Below are 15248 nucleotides of genomic sequence, written 5' to 3'. Positions count from 1 at the left end.
GATTATTCAAAGCATATTGACAAAGTGTTTTGCTCCGTTGTAAGATTTTCAAATCTAACAATAGCAAAAATTCATTAAAAGATAATGAACTTAGAGATTGAAGGTATCTCAGCGAAAGGCTCAAAGAACATAAAACTAATATCGAGCATATTAATAGCACGAACTAGGTTGAGTAAAAATAAAACAATTGACAAAGATTTCCAACAGAAATCATAAAGGAGAAAGAACGGTTGAAGCAAGTTTTGTTACGAATAGTTGCCATTATGAAATATCTTGGTAAACGAAACTTGGTTTTTAGAGGATCTAGTGAGCTGTTTTACAATGACAATAATGGTAATTTCTTAGCTTATATTGAGTTGATTGTAGAATTTGATTTGGTGATGTAAGACCACCTTAGACGTATTCAAAACAATAAAATTCATTGTCATTATACCAGTCATAAAATTCAGAATGAGTTGATTTCTCTTTTGGTTTCCAATGTTACAAATACTATCTTATAGATTGTCAAAGAGGCTAAATATTTCTCTATTATCCTTGACTGTACCCTAGATGTGAGTCATGAAAAATAGATAACTTTGATAGTTCGATGTGTTAATATGTCTGAGAAAAAAACAAAAAATTGAGAGTACTTCCTGGGGTTCTTGAAGATAGATAATACATCTAGTTTGGGTCTTTTTAATGTATTACTTGAGTCCATGAAGTCATTTGATCTTAATATTGATGATATAAGGGGTTAAGGTTACGACAACAATTCAAATATGAAATGAAAACACCAGGGGTACAAAAATAGTTGCTTGATATTAATCCAAGAGCTCTGTATATGCCATGTACTTGCCACAGTCTTAATCTTACTCTTTGTGACATGGCAAAATCATGTGTTAAAGCTATTTTATTTTTTAGTATTGTGCAACAAATATATATATTATTTTCTGGTTCTACCAAAAGATGAAATTTTTTGCTTCACCATGTTCCAAGTTTAACTGTGAAATTATTGAGCAATACCCGTTGCAAAAGTCGAATTAACAGTGTTAAAACAATTAGATATCAAGCTTCTCATCTAAGGTCAGCTTTGTTTGAGTTACGTCAAGCTTGTGACACCGAACCCAAGAACAAAAGTGATGCAAAAAAATTATTCGACGTTCTTGGTAACTTTGAGTTTATACTTGGTATGGTTATTTGGCATGACATTTTATTTGCTATAAATACTATGAGCAAGAAGTTGTAATCATCATCCATGTGCATCGACTCTGCCTTGCACCAAATTGAGGGTATGATTCAATACTTTGAGAAGTATAGAAATGAAAGGTATGCATCTAGTGTGAACACTGCCAAAGACCTTGCATCTGAAATGGGTGTTGAGCCATCGTTTTCAGTAAAACCTCATGCTCTTAGGAAGAAATAATTTAATGAAATTGATTGCAATGAAGAAAAACTGCAAGTTGAGAAGGTTTTTGAAGTTAATTACTTTTTGGTCATGATTGATATGACAATAACTTTATTAAAAAATAGAGTTGAAGAACTCCAAATGTTTAAAGGTATATTGGGGTTTTTACTGAGTTCAACCACCTTAAAATCACTAAATGATACTGAACTAACAGATTGCTACACTAAATTTACAAAAACTCTCTCTCTATGGTTCATCTGATGTAGAGTTAAATATCTAATATCTGAAATAAGTATTATGCAATTGACTTTGCTGGATAGAATAATGTTTGCTACATAGATTTTTGAATTTATTAGAGAAGTGGGCCGCTATCCTAATATTTCTATTACTTATCGAATCTTATTTACTATATCTGTGATTGTAGCATCGGTTGAAAGAAGCTTTTCAAAGTTGAAGTTATTGAAGAACTATTTGAGGTCAGTAATATCTCAAGAAAAGATTAAATGGTTTGACGACTTTATGTATTGAGAAGAATTTACTGGATGAGATTGATATTGATACCATCATTAGTGACTTTATTTCTGTAAATATTAGAAGAAATTATTTTAGATGATCTCTATATGTAAAATGCTTTCTTTAGTAGTCTATATATTATAATTTTAATTTTTTAATGCAACACCATTAGATGTGACAAATTTTTTAATATCCAGAATATCATCTTCGCAATTGATATATAAATATTTTAAAGTTTATATTTAATAGCTCATATTTTTAGTTTCACCATAGCCTAACAAAATATCAGGATCGGCGCTGGACGCAACAACAACGTGGGGCAACCGAGGCGGAGGCGTAGTGGCATCGCGACGTGGTGCTTAGCCAGACCGTGCGATGCCGATACAGCATGCTGCAACATCGACCTAGGCACGACATCACGCATAACCCTCACATCGTGCCGTGCCTAGATTATACCTACAATAACCGGTATCATACCGACCCTTTAGACAGTCCAATTGATCTACTTTACGCAGCGTCTAGTCACGCGCCACGGGCGAACAGGACACAAGCACCCGCCAAGTTGTAGGAAGCGCGCAGGCCGGGATATATAGGGATATTCCATCGCCGGCAGGTTGATGCACACTGCGATCGATCATACCGTCGTGCACGGATTCACGTGTGTCGGATCTGCTGCTTTTCCGGCCCCCTCAGTTCAGAGGATTCAGATCGGATCCCGTCCTGCTGTCTCCAGGTAATCACAAGTGTAGTTCTTGAAACAAGATTGGCCTCAACAAGACCAGAATAATCAAGTGCTAGACCCAGCGCCGGAAATACCTTTATCTCGGTGGCCAATAACTTTCAAGCGGCCGTGATGGTTTCACATGCCGGGCAAGGGCATCCCGACGACGATGACAGTAGGGGCCAAAGCAAACCCCTTCCTGCTGCAGGCTATTCCGGGCAGATTTGCCCCTTGTTCATACATCCAGACCAAATAAATTACGTAATTTCTAGAGTAAAAAAAATACAAGATAACATACAACCGTCCTAGTTAGATGCCTCAGCTGTTCAGCTTAACCTGAAACCAAATACACTTTATAGTTGCTTCTTTGACTCCCTCTTAAATAACGGAGCAGACACGAGCACAATTAGCTGCAGCTGCACAACTCAGGAATGATCTCGTACACCTCGAATGGGATGTTAGCCTTTGGCAGCTAACAACATCGGCTAAGAAGCACACTGTTGTACAGACCTGAGCTCGTTGCTGGAAGCAAAGCATTCGATGCAACTCAGATTTCCAGGCTATCTAGTGAAGGCCGCAGTCTTGGTCTACTTGATCTATCGTGATGCCAGGGCTAAGACCATCTTGCATCTGCAGCTCAGATCCCTGTTTGTGGTACACATGTTACAAATAGTATATAGGAATACACAAAACTATCAGATGCAGCAAAAAGCGCAAAGAATGCTGAAATTAGCAATTGTTAACACCAAATGGAACCACAGGTAGTTCTCATGCAGAATATCTATCCACCAACATACGGAGTACACTCGATGTGTGGGACCCTAATCTATCTCATGGAAATGGCCTTGAGAAACTAATTTTGTCCATTGTGATGATCATGGACAGGAGCCAATGTCGCATTACTTCAGTATTGCAACATGTACATCCTTACACTTTGTTTCATGAACTATGATATGAATACCGCAGCACCCACCATAAATCACTAGCATTTGGTTCGATTTTTCCTAAGTAACTTTATGTAAGATCACTTATATTAGCGAGCCATGCGAAAGCAATACTGAATGTTAAGACCATGCATGGGGCATACTGTACACCAGATCACCAACCAAACTGACTACTACGATGCTTCAGAGTTCAGAGTACAGGATGCTGAACCATGACCTGGAAGGGCGGAATTAAGAAATAATGGTTGCTACAAAACAAAGGTACATCTTACCTGTGGCTGCAAAGATGGTAACTGCTGCTGCTGCTGTTGATCTTGGGGCATCATGTAGGATTGTGGTTGAGACAACCTGTAGTATGGCTCCTTGAGTTCAAATTTTCCTGTGGCTGTCTGTAGGATGCCACCTTGCTCCGCACCCACACCCCACATTTTAGCTTCAAGTAAGAATCAAAAGAGCACAAGAACTATATAAGCTTCAAATACAGAAGATCAAAGAGTGACATGAATAAAAAAAGGGTGCCCAACCTGACATCGTCAAGTATATTGTGTAGCTTTGAGCACTGTGGGCTACCAGATGAAGGTGGCCTGTTATTTCTTGGCCAGCCATGACATACAATGGCTGTGAAAGTACACATCGCAGTTGGTACCAGTGAGTGGTAGGGGATCCTGGAGCAGTGGTAAGCCACCTTTGCACAGTGCTGCAGTATAACATAGCAGGTTTGAAGTAGAGTAAACAAATCTAAAACAAATATTGCAACTCTACAATACTACTACAGTGATACAGTCTACGGAGAATCCAATATAGACTGAGATATACTGACCTCCCATTGAACAATACATCAAACCAACAAGCTAGCCCATGTACTCTAGTGCCAACAGATGCTACAAAACTCAGAGGAATGTCAATTTCGTAAAGCTCCTCTTCCTGGAAAAGAAAGATAAGCATGCCATATTTTCAGCAAACCAGCACAACTTACAGAAAATTTACATTTAATTTTGATCTCATCCTGTGGACTGCATTTTTACCTTCATGCTAGTAAAATCAAGTGTATGATATGTAGGCGGAGAGATCAATAATCTTGGGTCAAATGCATCCACAACAGGCTGCATGAGAATAGAATAAGCGTTTAGATTTGCTGAGAAAAAAAAAGAAGCCACTCAGATCAACAATGCTCACTCTTGGGTCATATACAAGGTACTAAATAAAAACACAAATTCCTAATGCCATGCTTGAATGGTAGCACAGAGCCAGGCGAGAATAATAGAAGAAAAATCGGAAGAATTATTCACTACAGCCATAAACTTCTAGGATAGGTCATAGGTCAGAAACAGAACACAATTAATTTTAGCAATTTAGCAGTCATATTTACCCCCTATCTATGCCCATTATTACAAATCACAACCCTAAATAATGGCAGACAAGAGGTATTTATGCCCCTATAAATTCCCCACTAAGAAGTCAAGAAGTCAAAGTAAAAGACCAGATGAAACTAGCTTGGCTCTGAGAGTCAACAATCAGCCAAAACTTAAGTCCATGCAATTTCAGGGTAACCTATAAAGCTGGATATTACATGTCCACAAAGGTAGATGAAAATAATATTTTTGAAAAACACAAAACCATCCATCGCAACATTTTCATTGTTAGCTGAATACGAGTTGAACTGTTAACAAATGAAAATAGCTGGTAACATCATAATAACCGTAACCTGTGAAAAATATCCCTGGAACGCTGAACCATGCAAAGGTGTAAGATCAACACCAAAAAAGTTGTGCTGCTGCCAAAAGAGAGCCTGCAAGCACACACGACCCAAATATTAGATTGCACCACGTGAGAGAGACCTGGGACTAAACTAAAGACACACGCCAAGAGATAAGTACTTCATAAAGAGAAAGTGCCCCAAGTTGCCTTATCAAACAACAACATAATCAAATAAGACAGATCTTTTTACAAAGAATAAGATGTGCTAGGAAAGCGAACAAGATGGCAACATAGATAACAAATCAATGATCAATGATCAAAGTGCTGCCAAAGCGAAGTTACCAGATAAAAATATAAATATGCTAGCAAATGTGGCAAAGATGGCGGTTGGTGTCCACTACAAAACGAATACATTGATTTATTGTATTAGCTCCGAGTCAAGTTTAAGATGGCACACTGTTGTATTTTTAAGGTGTAAGCACACTCGCTAAATACTGATGACAGTGCCCTACTATGAGAGAAAGCAGGGACAAGGTTCTTAATCTTTATCAATATCTTCCTACTCAAAACCTAGGAAGGTTTTTTCATAGACATTTTTTAATATTGGATGGATAGCTAATTGGATCCTAAAGATCGGCGGAGACTTGATTTCCGCGTTTTAATTATCAAAACCAAAGATGAACAAAAGATTACAGCAATTTGACTGAGCTTACTAGGCCACAGATACACCTTAATCTTCTCTTCAGAAAAGTTAAGGATTTCGGTGATGCAGCACTGGACTTCAAGCCCTAGTCAAGGCAATACTGCTACTTGGAAAACACTGTACCCATTAAATCAAGCCTTCAGCCTTTCACATTTCTCATGGATAAGAAAGATTGAGTATGCAACATCACGAACAAGTGCTATTCCCTCTTATATTAATGATCAACAAGAATGGAAAAGTAAATACACAACAACAGCCTCTGTCCCAAGCAAGTTAGGGTAGGTTAGAGATGAAACCCACAAGATCCAACAAAAAAAGATGATGAGAAAACAATAATGATAATAAATGTACTAGTAATTGAAAAATAAAAGTAATAGTGGTAAAAGGAAATACACAACAGCAAAAAAAAATCCATAGTTGCATTTACATATGATAGTTTGCAATAATATTAATATAGCATCACAAAAGGCATTAAACAACAAGAATGTAAGGAAAACCTAGCGATGATTTAGTACCTTGTTTGCCATTTCAACATAAAGGTATTCATCAGAAAATGGAGCCATGTGAATCCTAGAAATATTCAAGACATCAAGGAGCAATGAGTAATTTTGAAATATCAGAGGCTGAACAAAATAACCAATGAACTATGCATGTGACTGTGAGCTCATCATTTCCAATGTTATTAGACTGATTGAAAGAACATTAAACTCCTATGTTTCCAACAAGAAAAATTCCCCACTCGTTCTTCTAAAAGAACTGTATATGATCTCCTAAGTCCTATTTACATTCCAATCCCACCCTAAAGACTCTAAATCAGAACTTTCAAATGGCATCCTTTCAATGTGGGGTTCCATTGGCCCAAGATGACTTCAACTCAAGTGCATGCTGTCAAACTGAATGACTATGTGATAGTCTCATTATCAACGGGCCAAAACAACATAACCAAACCACTGGCCTTACTACAAGTTCCAAACATTATCTCACAATCAAGTCTTGCTATAGTATTTAAAATGTAACTGAACCAGACAAATGGAGACTAATTCTAAGACCACACAAATATGTACTTTAGTGACTCAATAACATGTAATATCATATGACACACACAATGCTTTGATGATTTACAAATATTTTAACATTCACATTCCATGATCAAGAGAAGCCACCACATCAATATGCTGTGAAGCTGCACAAGGATGCAAAAACTGGACCTCGTTTAAAGGTGAAAATCCAGAAAACAAGTAGTACAGGCAAGATATAAACAAAATGCAAACAGCCAGTTAGGTAATGCCTGATGAAATAGAAAGAATGACTAACCAAGCGTCTAAGCGTACAAGAAATAATCATGCAAATAGTTGGAAACCATATTGCCTTTTGATTTACCAAGTGAATTGAGAATAACTGCCGACTATCCATATTCCAGAGCAATTTAAACTTAGTATTTGTGACTGGAGGGAGTACTACTACTGCACTACCACTGAATTTAAACTTAGTATATAATGATGGCAAACATACCTTCCTGTTGTTGGAAACATTTTACCATCTGGAGCAAGGAATCTTTCTCTAGCTATAACATAGGACTCTAGCATCCTCTCATTAACCAAAAGGGTTCCTAAAAGCAATGGAGTACAAATAAATCACTAATGGATTATCTAATACAGAAAAGGTGAATCATGATATAGTTTATTCCTAAAAAATCCGAGTACACTGTCAATGTTGGAACTCGGAAAACAAAAATCCACTAATACAGTGAGCAAAATCAACGAAACAAATGGAGTTTTCTTCTGTCAAAAATAAAAAATGTAAGTGCATAATACAGACTCAATGAATGGTGCATAATGAAAGTGATGTCATTGTCACCTATCCTATTAGGCTATTACCAATTGGCCACAGCTAACAAGGGACCCATAAAAAGAACGGAAATTCTAACAACAGAGGTCTGCATACAGATACACTGACTATTCAAAACAGGTTAAACAGATGATAGCAACCTACCGATATAATTTCATTACCTAGCTGAAAAAACTGTGTATAACATAATACATAACAAGTCTTCTAATAAAAAGAATAATAGAACATCAATGTACGATACAGGCAGAAGAAAGAGGAGTGTAGGATCTAGGCATACAGATTAAAGAAAAATGATTGAAGCATTCAAAAGTGCCATACCCATAGGCTCAGAAATCAGTATGTCAGCTTTCTCTGGAAGTTCAACTTCTTCGACCTTTCCTTTGATGACCTACTTAGGAGGAAGTACAGTATCAGTTGAGGGTCAAAGGTAACCCCATAAAGGGTCCAGATCCAAGAGATACAAAACAAACCGTGATCCGTTGTCCAAGAGATGGGTTCCCAGAGATTAACCGTTGAGCATGTTCAGCCATTTCAGATGCCTCAACTGCATAGACATGTCTGGCACCAGCCTAACATTAACATACCAAACACCATTGTCATGTTATGTCAGACACAGAAATAAGAGAAACCGTGTAAGTTTAAAGTGCACCTGGGCAGCGAATAACGAAAGAATACCACTACCAGCTCCAACATCAACCACAACTCGACCCTCAAAGTCGGATTGGTTTTCCATAACAGCAGCATAGTATGTTCCTGAAGGGGAAGAATGTGCACTACCTTATTAATATTTATGCAGAAAGCTGAGTATCATGACATTCTGTGGATAGGGGAATAAAAAGAACTGACAACATTGGGTGAAAAGGTGACCTGTCCTCACAAAATCTTGTAACATATTTTGTTGATGCAATAGCTGGCCATAGTAGTGGAAATACATCTTTGCTGACGATGCCTCAATTTTTGTATCAAATTTGCTTATCGAAGAAATTATTGATCCATTCCCCAACGACTCACCTGTCATATAAGCATTAGTAAGCATTTTTGCAGGAGATAAAAGGAAATTTGTTAATTTTGCGGCATCCCTGTTGGCATAAGTTATGAAATCAACATATTTGCTGTATATTTATCTTTCATTTAAAAGCTCTGAGCCTCTGCAGGAGCAGAGTGCTCATGCAACTTATCCAAAATAAATGCATCAAATTGTACAGAGTTTAATCTGACTTATAGAATGACAGATATTCTCTGGTGGATCTGGCTGTGCAGATACAAAGCAAAAGATGTTCTCGTTCTAGGAATGTAACATAACCTTTAATCATGAAGGTACAATTAGAATATGTATGGAACTAAAATTCTGATATTTCATCAGATTGTACGGTTAGATGAGCGTGTGAAACCACAGTGTAACTTAGTATGTACTCTAAAATTCACTAGTACTCAGGGCAATTGTTTTCAGTCTTATATGATGCAAATATGGAGATATACAATTAGTGCTATGTATGAGGCTATTAAAACCAACGTTAAGGTAATGACTCAGAAATGATGCAAAAAAACATGCTGATGAAATTATCAGAAACAAGTAATGAAAGGACAAACCAGCTTTTCCACTAATCACTCGGTGTTTCCATCGTTGAAAAGTTAAATAGAAGGCTTTGCTCTCAGCTTCTGTCCTAAGAACAACATTAATCGCTCTTGAAAATGACTTCTGCCTCAAAGAATTGAGAGTTAACATGAAGCCATTTAATATGTACCCCAAGAAAGGTCTAATGTACAAGGACAGATAATGATCTTCAAGTTCACATATTAACTTTACCTCCAGTCCAAAGTAAGGAATTTATGAATAAGTTGTCAATAGTCCAGCAAGAATGGAAAAGGAGTGTTAAACAGCATGCATCTTCATGTCATGTGAAATGAAGTAACCACTTCTCGAAGTGCTATTTAGGTTCTATTTCAGGAAAGGTAGAGTATTATCAACTACTCCATGCATCGTTTGTCAAAAGCATAGCCATATCCTTTGCAGGCGGAAACAAAAGTGCCAACGTACGTTTGTCATCCAAATTTGAAGCTATATTCATCTACATTTAGAAACATTGATCATTTTAAAAGAACGGAGAATTTTGCAGCTTTGCCGATTCATCTAGTATCGATTAAGTCTGGATTGGAAGAAAATATACTGCAGAAAAACTATGTTCCGCAAACAGAATGCAATGCAATGCAACCTGCCGTATTGGTGCCATGCTACGCAACTAGTAATTCCACAAAGTCAGCACAAGCAACACTTGCATCCTTACAACGGAAGCCCCAGTGCAGAATGTACAATTCGATCAAACAGAAGCACAAAATTAACATACAACCCGTCGAAGCAACAGAATAGTACCTCCTCCACGCCAGCCTTGGCCTCCGACTCGTCGCTCACGCACAGCCACTCCCTCGGCCCCAGCTTAAATATCTGCAAAAACCGAAATAATTTACTCTTCAAACGCATGAAAGCAGCACGCGCCTCCCAAAACCACACTAAACCGAGCCAAATCACACCCAGAGACAGCACACCGCGTCCGCGCCACGCCCACTCCCCCCAAACCACATTCACGGAGATCACGGCGTCTACCTGCGCGTCGGAGAGGTTGACCTGCACCGTCGGCTCCACCTCGGGCTTCCCAGCCTTCACAAGGCTGAGGCGCGGGCCCCCGGTGGCGGCGTCGATCCCGAACGCGGCTGTGGCCCCGTCCGCCGCCGGCGCGACGGCGGCGGCCGAGACGTCGGAGAAGGAAACGTTGGGGAACACGTCCGGCGACGCCATTGCGCTTGGACCCCGGGATCGGGGAGGCCGCCTAGGGTTTGGGGCGCGGGGGCTAGGGTTCCTCGCGTGGATGGCGAGCAGCTGTTTGTACGCGTGGGTGGACTGCGGCACAGTGGAGACTTGTAGAAGTGCAGTTTTTTATGCGGGAGACGACGCGGACACGCCGCCAAAGCCAGAGAGACTCAGAAGGGCGAGTCGGAAGCAAATTTTAACTTTCATTTTTTAATGATATATATTTATTTTTTTATTTGATCGTTAGATCAAAAGATGGGTGATGTATATAGTGTTTTACAGGATCTTTTGATAGGTTTCTATAAATTTGTTTCCGAGTAGTTGGGCTGCAAGTCAGTGACAGGTGTTCCGTGCGAGTTTGTCACTTTAAAAACCGTCTAAGGCCTGTTTGGCAGTACAATTCGCTTAGTGGGAAATTCTATGAAAATTATATTTTGTTTTTTCAGATTGTGTAATTTATTCTTAAAATTCACTTATTGATAATTTGTTACAAAATCATATCGTCTAGCACGGTTTCTACAAAATCGGCAGCAGAAATTGTATCAAATAGGACCAAGTTTGTAGATCTCTGCCTAAATGGGGTAATTTGTAAATTGGGCTTCCGAAGCTATGGGTTTGTAATTTTGTTCGTTTCATTCGAAGCCGAAAACACATGTGGGCCGTGGGCTACTTATGGCGTTTATTGCATCAAACTTGTTTTAAGACATGTTGATTCACATCTTTTTATAAAGTATCGATTCAACCATTTTTACGACCTTCTCATGTTGATGCAATAATTTCTCAAAAAATGTTGATTATGTATATTTTAAAAATATTCAATCAGCATTTTTTACGACACAAAATGTTGAGTCAACATTTCAGGAAAGTGATCCAGCACCAGCATTTTATCGTGCAAAAGAAAAAGATTGCGTCAACAAAAAGAAATTAGCATCCCTGATTTGTTGGGGGCCGGAAATGGTAAAGGTCCATAAAGCCACAAAAAAAGACAAAGACATGCCGCCGGCCTGTCTACCAATGGCCTGCTAAAAACCCAACCGAAAAGGACGAAAAAGGGTTTGCTTGTTTCCACCTCTCGGCCCGCATAGAGAAAGAATTTGACTAGCCCAAAGAGGAAGGCAAAGAGGAGCAAGAAAGAAAGTATAACAGGCTTGTTCCATCAACATCATTTTGAACTATGGTGCAACTTTGTCACTTCTACTGGGAGAATGTGTTTGTAGTGGTAGACATTAAGCCATTGCTGATAGACATTAAGCCATTGCTCCAACTGATAGACATTAAGCTATTGCTTCAGTTCAATCACCTTTCTAGTGGTGTTTAAGTTAAAAAAAATAGAGCTTAATTGAGAAAAGATACATGCAAATCCTTATTTTTTAAGCAACCTGCCCCTGTTTACTGTCGGGAATAATCCTTGGATGCTTCAAGTAGGCATTTGGTGTTTGATTATGACAACATATTTTATTGGTTCAATGGAGCTGGGACACAGCTATGCAATATGAGTCTTGTGCTGTTCTCATCCTGCAGAAGCACTTGTACCACATAATGTACGGAACATCGTTTATGTTTTAGTTATGGTGTTGCTCTTCATCATTTTCATAGTGTCTTATGAATCCTTCAGGTGCTGATACAGCATTTCAAGAATTACTTTTAGAGCGGATAAATGCATTCTTATCTTTCGGTCATGCCTACTTCCTTGGTAGGTTCATATTTTAATTTCTTGTTGCCAGTAGCTCTGTGCTAGTGTCTATGGGATTGTTAGATTAAGTCATGATATGACATTCAACCAAGTTTCTTCTCTTTGTTGCCATTTGAGAATTGAATGAAAAATAATTCTTACCTCTCCTTTTCTGTAGAAGCTATCAATCTTTTCTGTGAAGTGCTTTATGGACAGACACAGAAAGGCAACTCATCATTTTGAATGCGTTCTGATCACTCACATTTATGTTAGGGACATAAGATAGTACCATAATTACTGCAAGTAGTCCCATCAACCTATTAGTTCAAACACTGTAGAGAAAAATGAATTACTAGATTTCTGTTTTAGCAAATTAAAAGGTGATACAAAACCAATACTTGCACCTAAGAAATTAACTTTTTAAATGGGGGTGTTTCGGTATTTCTAAAAACACATATTTAACCGACTGCAAATATATTCTGCTTTAGTACATGAATTTTAGACTAAACTGCCTTTTGCATTTCGAGATGTCTTGTATTAGGCCAGGTCCAGCAGCGTCTCTTTCCGTATTCTAAAAATACTGTGCCGATGAAATCAAGCGCTACAGTATGCATTTGCCGCTCGGTGCTCGCCTCCAGCAGCGTCGGCTTCTGGTCAACAGCGATGCAGCCGATCGGCAAATCCAAGCCAGCGTCGGCATTTTTGCAGCCGGAAGAAGGGCTCCCGTATCACTGTGCTCAGTGTATGTGTGTGGGTCCGAGGAAAGAAAGAGAGGAATGGAAGGTAGGAAATGGGGTAGCTGCTGGAGATGAAAAAATAAGGGATGCTGTAATAGTGATAGAGGGTGCTGTAATAGTATTTTTGAGGATGAAAATTTAAGGTAGCTGCTGGAGATGACCTTACTTTGCTTCTGCATGTACTAATCATAATTAAACAGAGCTCTTAGAGAGTGTCCTACCAATACATTTCATAGGTTTTACGAGTCTGCGGTTAGATTTTACCTTAGGGTTAACAATTTTTGACTTAGCCAAATCTACAGGTATATACGGGGCTTTGGTGAAGGGAAGGCCGTGCATCTTCTCGTTGTGAAAGCTGAAACATTGACAAATTCTGGCATCCCCATCCGATAAGTTCTCACTAGCTATTATAAGAGCCCTCACTTCTTGCACCGCAAGCGCGACCTGTACAACAGTTATACCAGTCCTGATGAGGTCGTTCTTTGCCCCGACAGCCAGCAGAGCATGTACTGCCAGCTGCTCTGTGGCCTGGTAGAACGCGAGCAAGTCCTTCGTCTCGGGGCAGTTTTTGCCTCGGCCTTCCTTCGGTCTATCAGCTTTCTTGAGCAGCATTGGTGTGACCTAGTTAATGAGAATGAGGGGATATGCAGCTCTGGGTCATGGAAGGGAATTCTAGGCAGGCTCTAGCCTAATGTTAAGTACATTGAAGCTGTTCTTACAGGCACGATGGCGCAATATATCCCCATGTTTGAATTCTACAGTGATGGCAGGATTCCCTTGGTCCGCACCACGTATGCTTTCTCAGAGAGCTATTTTGGCGTCAATCTGAGGCCACTGTGTAGCCCGAAAGACGTGTCTTACACCATTCTCCCAAACATGGCCTACTTTGAGTTCATACCATTGGAGAATGGCCTCAAGTTGGCAGATGATGAGGTGGTGGAGAATGACAAGCTTGTCAGCCTGGTGGATGTCAAGGTTGGATGCTACTATGAGCTTGTGGTTACCACATTTTCTGGTAAGAGTGGCTCTTGCAAATATCTCATGTAACCTTCAAATTTGCATCGAGTATGCAACTCAGATTAACTGAGAACGACGATACCACTACTCACAGCAACAGCGGATGTAGGCTGCTAGCTTGTAAAGCAAAAATAAAAGAAAAGAAAAACTACTTTGTTCTGCACATTTTTCAAGACCAACAGCACACATATGTATGTCCAAAACTCTGAAGTTTATTTTTGGCTCAGGTCTTTACAGGTACCAGGTAGGTGATGTGCTTCAGGTCACAGGCTTCTACAACTGTGCACCCCAATTCAAGTTCATCTGCCGGAGAAATGTGATCCTCAGCATTGATTCAGACAAGCCCAATGAGGAGGATCTCCACAATAGCGTCGCCCATGCCAAGAAAATCCTGGAGAAGCGAGATTACCACCTCTTGGAGTACACTAGGTGCACTAACACCTCCACTGCCCCTGGCCACTATGTGTTGTTCTGGGAGATCAAGTCCACCTACAAAGGCACAACCCCATGTGCGCCTCTCGATGCCCAGCTCCTTCAGAGCTACTGCATTGCTGTTGAGGAGTCGCTTGACTATGTCTACAGGCGCTGTAGAGCCCATGACAAGTTGGTAAGGCCACTGGGGATACGGTTGGTTGAAGCTGGCACCTTTGATGCTCTGATGGATCTTTTGGTCAGTCAAGACAGCTCCATTAACCAGTACAAAACTCCAAGATGCATTGAGTCCGGTCCTCCGCTAAAGTTTCTCAATTCCAAGGTCATTCATTGCTTCTTTTGTCCCCGGGATCCTGAATGGGCTATGTAAGGTTTCAGGTTTAGCGATATATTATGCTTCTGAGGTTGTTCCAAACTCTTTTTCATTGTATTGTATGCTGAAAGGGGGAGCATCTCTGGCCTTTCACTTCGTTTGTGTGGCTGCGTCGTTCTGAAGCTCCCCTGTTAAATAATTTGAGAGATGTCATTGATGTTTCTGGCATTCGCTTTATCTTGTTTTCTTTGGCATATGGGTGGTGTAACTGGCTCTTCGTTCAAATTGCAGTTCTTTGTAACATTTGGTATTGAAGTAGCATGAAGCTGATTAGTGACATGGTCATTCTGAGGCATGGCGTGCACAAGTTGCTTCCCTCTTTTTCCTACACAGCTGCACTGTTCTAGCATGGAGGAGCATTTTTTGAATCCCCTCAGACATTAAGAATGATTATGGACAT

At 39.6% G+C, this 15248-nt stretch overlaps 1 protein-coding gene and 1 pseudogene across 2 annotated transcripts; one reads left to right on the top strand and one right to left on the bottom strand.

The window, feature by feature from the left end:
- Positions 1-2955: 2955 nt before the first annotated feature.
- Positions 2956-10735, bottom strand: LOC133890753 (probable histone-arginine methyltransferase CARM1). Of its 2 annotated transcripts, none has more exons than XM_062331278.1 (15): positions 10414-10735; positions 10183-10254; positions 9402-9510; positions 8679-8822; positions 8461-8564; positions 8282-8380; positions 8130-8199; positions 7476-7572; positions 6479-6533; positions 5268-5351; positions 4588-4665; positions 4383-4486; positions 4087-4259; positions 3835-3995; positions 2956-3263 (listed from the first exon to the last, which is right to left on the bottom strand). In XM_062331278.1, exons 1-15 carry the CDS (start codon positions 10603-10605, stop codon positions 3183-3185), a joined length of 1623 nt encoding a protein of 540 aa, XP_062187262.1. In that variant the 5' UTR covers positions 10606-10735; the 3' UTR covers positions 2956-3182. The 2 variants fall into 2 exon arrangements, with proteins under 2 accessions (XP_062187262.1, XP_062187263.1); XM_062331279.1 differs by having other exon boundaries at positions 9402-9507.
- A 2142-nt stretch (positions 10736-12877) lies between these two features.
- LOC133890416 (probable indole-3-acetic acid-amido synthetase GH3.11) lies at positions 12878-14845 on the top strand (annotated as a pseudogene).
- The last annotated feature ends 403 nt before the right edge of the window (positions 14846-15248 follow it).

Source organism: Phragmites australis, chromosome 14 (genome assembly GCF_958298935.1).
Source record: "Phragmites australis chromosome 14, lpPhrAust1.1, whole genome shotgun sequence".
Lineage (NCBI taxonomy): Eukaryota > Viridiplantae > Streptophyta > Magnoliopsida > Poales > Poaceae > Phragmites > Phragmites australis.
The sequence above is the reverse complement of the archived record's forward strand: the minus strand, read 5'-3'. Positions and strand labels throughout refer to the sequence as shown.

Excerpts from the sequence above, each read along its gene's own strand:
- LOC133890753 (XM_062331278.1), bottom strand. The coding sequence starts at position 10,605 with ATGGCGTCGCCGGACGTGTTCCCCAACGTTTCCTTCTCCGACGTCTCG. Across the intron at positions 6,534-7,475 it reads ATGTTTCCAACAACAGGAAG|GATTCACATGGCTCCATTTT; the intron begins GTATGTTTGCCA and ends GAATATTTCTAG. Across the intron at positions 3,264-3,834 it reads TACCATCTTTGCAGCCACAG|GGATCTGAGCTGCAGATGCA; the intron begins GTAAGATGTACC and ends TACCACAAACAG.